Raw genomic sequence first — 4,091 nt, 5'->3', positions numbered from 1 at the left:
TGAAACCTATTCAAAGGCTTTTGCTCTTGAAAAATGGAGCACATGGAGCTCTAAAATGTGGGAGTTAAGGCCCCTATTTGGCGGGGGGGGGGGTCTTAAAGTCAACCAGAGAAGTCGAATTGTTGGGAATCTTTTTTAACATGGGTCTTATATCTATTGTTCAAATTTCTTTCAAATCGGAAATATGTGAATGTTCACTGGGTTTGTAAAAGAGAGAAAAGTTACAGGAAACCAAAAGACGAATAATCACAATAAGCAGTCAGCCACCCTACCCTAGTCGTTACTACTCCCCAATGTAGGGTTCCTCACCATACAGGTGACAGGCACAGCCGTAAGATGCATTACAGATCTATAGCAATTGAAAGGGCATGACCTAACTCAAATAAACATTGACAACTGTGTGACGTGGGCTAAGGGGAAATGAAAGTGTCACATCTGGAGTTTGCTAATGATCACTATGCCAATAGGTAACTGGACAGAATAAATTTGCAATCTATAAATCTCTTTGAATGACCAATCACTTAACTGGGAAGGCCTTGAAATCAATGTTGCTATCTGGGGACTATCTCTGACCCAGTGATAATAAAAAGACTCAAAGGAGGTCTGCAACCAAATAATTTTACTCAAAATAACACTTTGCAACTGAATCAGTGGAGGCAAAGATGGCTCTCCTTTACTTGACAATTTATGCACCTCATTGCAGAAATCACAATCTAAGTATATCTCAGAGCAAACTTTTACACTGTTATACCATTGAATTACAAATAACATTCATCTTGTATGCTCGGGTGACTCTACAGCTTCCAAGACTACAATTGTATTCGTCTTGGCTTAGGAAAAATGACTAAATTGTGGGAATTAAGCCCCCATTAAGGGGTTTTACTAACTCGTGAGAAGTTGAAATTTAAGGAATATTACTTCATTTGTGTCTAATATCTATGGTTAAAATTTCATCAAGAGCAAAAATATATGAATTTTCATGGGGGTTTTGACCTCATTTATGCCCCCTCACTTTCAAACATATTCTGCATTACATCTGTCCTTATGCATAGAATATAATTTCCAAATTTCATAAAGATCCATTCAGTACTTTTGACTTAGTTTTGGATCATAAAAAATTACGAGGTCTTAGAATCTTCATGAGAAGCAGAAACTTCGGGAATACTTCATGATGTGTGTTAATTACCTATGGTTGAAATTTCATTAACATCAGAAATTTATGAATTTTCATGGGCGTTTTGCCCCCTTTAAACCACCTCAAATTCAAATCAAACATGCTACATTATACCCGCCCTTATGCATTGAATCTAAGATCCAAATATCATAAGGATCCATTCCGTAATTTTGGTCCATGAAATTGTATGAAACATACAGCATTACCCTTCTCCTTAGGCTTGGATTTTGTGTTCCAAATTGGTGCAGTAGTTTTTGAGTCTATAAGTAACACACATAAAGACATTGACTTTTATATAATAGATATATATATGCACATATACATACATGTATGTATGTGTGTGTGTGTGTGTGTGTGTACTATATATATATATATAGATTGATGGATACAATTGAGTGGGCAAACAAAATTTTGAGACACTGCCCTGAAGAATTTTTTGTCGAATGAATCAACCCCAGTGCTTTTTTTTTTTAATTTTGATAAGCCTGGTACTTATTCTATCAGTCTCTTCTTGTCAAACCAGTAAGTTATGGGGATGTAATAAACCAACAGCAGTTGTCAAGCAGTGATAAGGGAGAAACACAGGCACAAAGACACACACAAACACTTACATATATATACAATTGATTTCTTTCAGTTTCTGTCTACGAAATCCACTCACAAGGATACAGAAATGCACTACATATGGTCCTTTGTCATCTTTGTAAGACTCAGTGTTTTGAGATCAACCATTAACACTTCATCCCATGTCTTTCTGGGTCTCCCTCTTCTAAAACTTCCTTCCACTATAAGTGATCAGCACTTCCTCATCCATCTGTATCACATGGCCAAACCAATGCAGTCTTATCTGTTGCTCACTGCATATTATTCCTCTTATGCCCAACTTCTCTCTTAATACATTATTGCTCTGTCACACATGCACACTAACATTGCCCATCCAGTGGAGTATACCAGCTTTGTTCCTTTCCAGCCTTCATATAACCTCTGCATTCAGGGCCCATATCTCACTGTCAGGCAGCATCACAATTTGTATGCATGTATCATGCAATGTTTTTTTTTACTTGGAGAGAGAGAAACCTTTGATTGCCGACAGAGGTAAAAGCTCTCTGAATTTTCTCCAATCTACTATAATTCTAGCAATTACATCCTCTGTACAACCTCTTCCATTGCTAATTAGGTCACCTCAGTGACAAAAGTTATCTACAGCTTCCAGAGAGCCACCAGGTTATTTGGGGAAATCGGTTTCCTGCATATCAGTGGTCTTTATATTTGATGTATACACACACACACACACATAAATTATATCACATGCACACTCATACAATGTCTGGTTGAGTTGTGCATCCTATCCCATTTAGTGTTGAATAAACAAATGTATAGGAGATGGAGGTTATAATTGTCAACCAATTCCTACTTACTCTCCTATTCTCTGAAATGGATTGTACTTAGTCTGTTTCCATTGTCGGTCTATATATTCAATGATTCTAATACACTTTTTACTTGTTTATTAAACTTACCGTGTATTGTTTTAAAATAATTATGTTTTTAATCTTTATTTTTTACCTTTTTTTATATATTAATTACTTTTACTGCTGAACCAGCATTGATTTTGAGTTATAAATACTTCTGCAGAGCACAAAAAGTTATTTATGACTTCATCAGCTGTCAAAATCATTTGATGATGTCATGAATGAGCAGCTTTGATACATTTTCATTGAAGTATCTATCTGCAAAGGTGGAATTTCGAACAAAATAAAATTTCGTAAAAATGGTCATTAGAAATAATGAAAATTTATATTCAAAAGCACCTAAATGTCATATACCTGGGTAAAACATTTATTTCTATTTACTCAAAATTTTGTTTGATTTTTTAAAGAGGTTTTTAAAAATATATTTCAAATTTATTTCTTATATAGAGTCATTATAAAATCCTTGATCAAATTTAAATTTAAAGTTTTTTTTTTAATTTTTAAAGCCTAGTGTCTATAAAATGATTGAAATAATTTGTAAAGAATACTTAAGAGCCTGATACATCTATTTTGACATCATCTATCAAAGAATTTGATTGTTTAATTTTTTAAAATTTAATAACCATTTTAATAATCATTTTAATAATTTATTCTATGGGGATATGTTAATGATTACTATTTATTCAATTAAACCTTGTCCTATAGATAACATGCAAGTTTGAATAACTAATGTGATTCACAATATAACTGAAAATCAATTTAATGTAAAACATTTGAACATTATGCAATAATTCTAAAACCTCCCCAAAATGCTTTTAACTGTTGAGAGATGTAATTTATAATTAAAACTAAATTCAAAATTTTAATTTTGGAACATATTAGTAACTTATATGTTGACCAAATTTTTCAATGCCTCACTGAAATAATTAAGTTTAGCAATATGTGTGTGTGTGCCTTTAACTGCAAGTGGTCAAGCGAAGATCATTGCTCAGTCATGCATTGAAACAAGAAATTTGACCTAGAGACAGTAACTTCTATCAATCTCTATATACATTCTTACTTACACACACACATGCATGTATGCATGCATACATACATTCATTCACTCATTCGTTCATTCATGTTCTTTTTCTCTGTAGTTTTCCCAAAAGCAGCTACACTCCCAAGATAAATTGTAGCTGCTTTTGGGACTGGGTGGCAAACTGTTTTTTAATTGAATAAATTGGTGTCACTAAAGTGGCAAAATCTATAATTATTTACTATAAAGGAGAATCCATTACGTTGTTTAAGAAGTCAAGATACCTTTGTAAATTGAAAGGGAGCCTCTTCCTGTCAGATTGCTGAGAGATGAGGCCTTCCTGTATTGAGTGCTAAATATCCTTTGTAGCAGGGCCCAGGGCAAATTACACACACACACACACACACACACACACACACACACACACACA

General features: G+C 33.9%; 1 protein-coding gene across 3 annotated transcripts in view; it reads left to right on the top strand.

Moving 5' to 3' along the window:
• The window catches only part of LOC106873462 (protein FAM166B), a 14,374-nt gene that overhangs the window by 2,587 nt on the left and 7,696 nt on the right, over positions 1-4,091 (top strand). Inside the window, exon 1 of one of the 3 annotated variants that reach the window (XM_014920829.2) lies at positions 2,808-3,001. The exons of the other annotated variants lie outside the window; for them this stretch is intronic. Within the exon in view, the coding sequence (XP_014776315.1) occupies positions 2,943-3,001 (59 nt within the window). The 5' untranslated portion in view covers positions 2,808-2,942. Of the gene's footprint in view, positions 1-2,807; positions 3,002-4,091 lie in introns of those variants that run through there. 3 annotated transcript variants of the gene reach the window in all.

This window comes from Octopus bimaculoides, chromosome 2 (genome assembly GCF_001194135.2).
Source record: "Octopus bimaculoides isolate UCB-OBI-ISO-001 chromosome 2, ASM119413v2, whole genome shotgun sequence".
Lineage (NCBI taxonomy): Eukaryota > Metazoa > Mollusca > Cephalopoda > Octopoda > Octopodidae > Octopus > Octopus bimaculoides.
The sequence above is the reverse complement of the archived record's forward strand: the minus strand, read 5'-3'. Positions and strand labels throughout refer to the sequence as shown.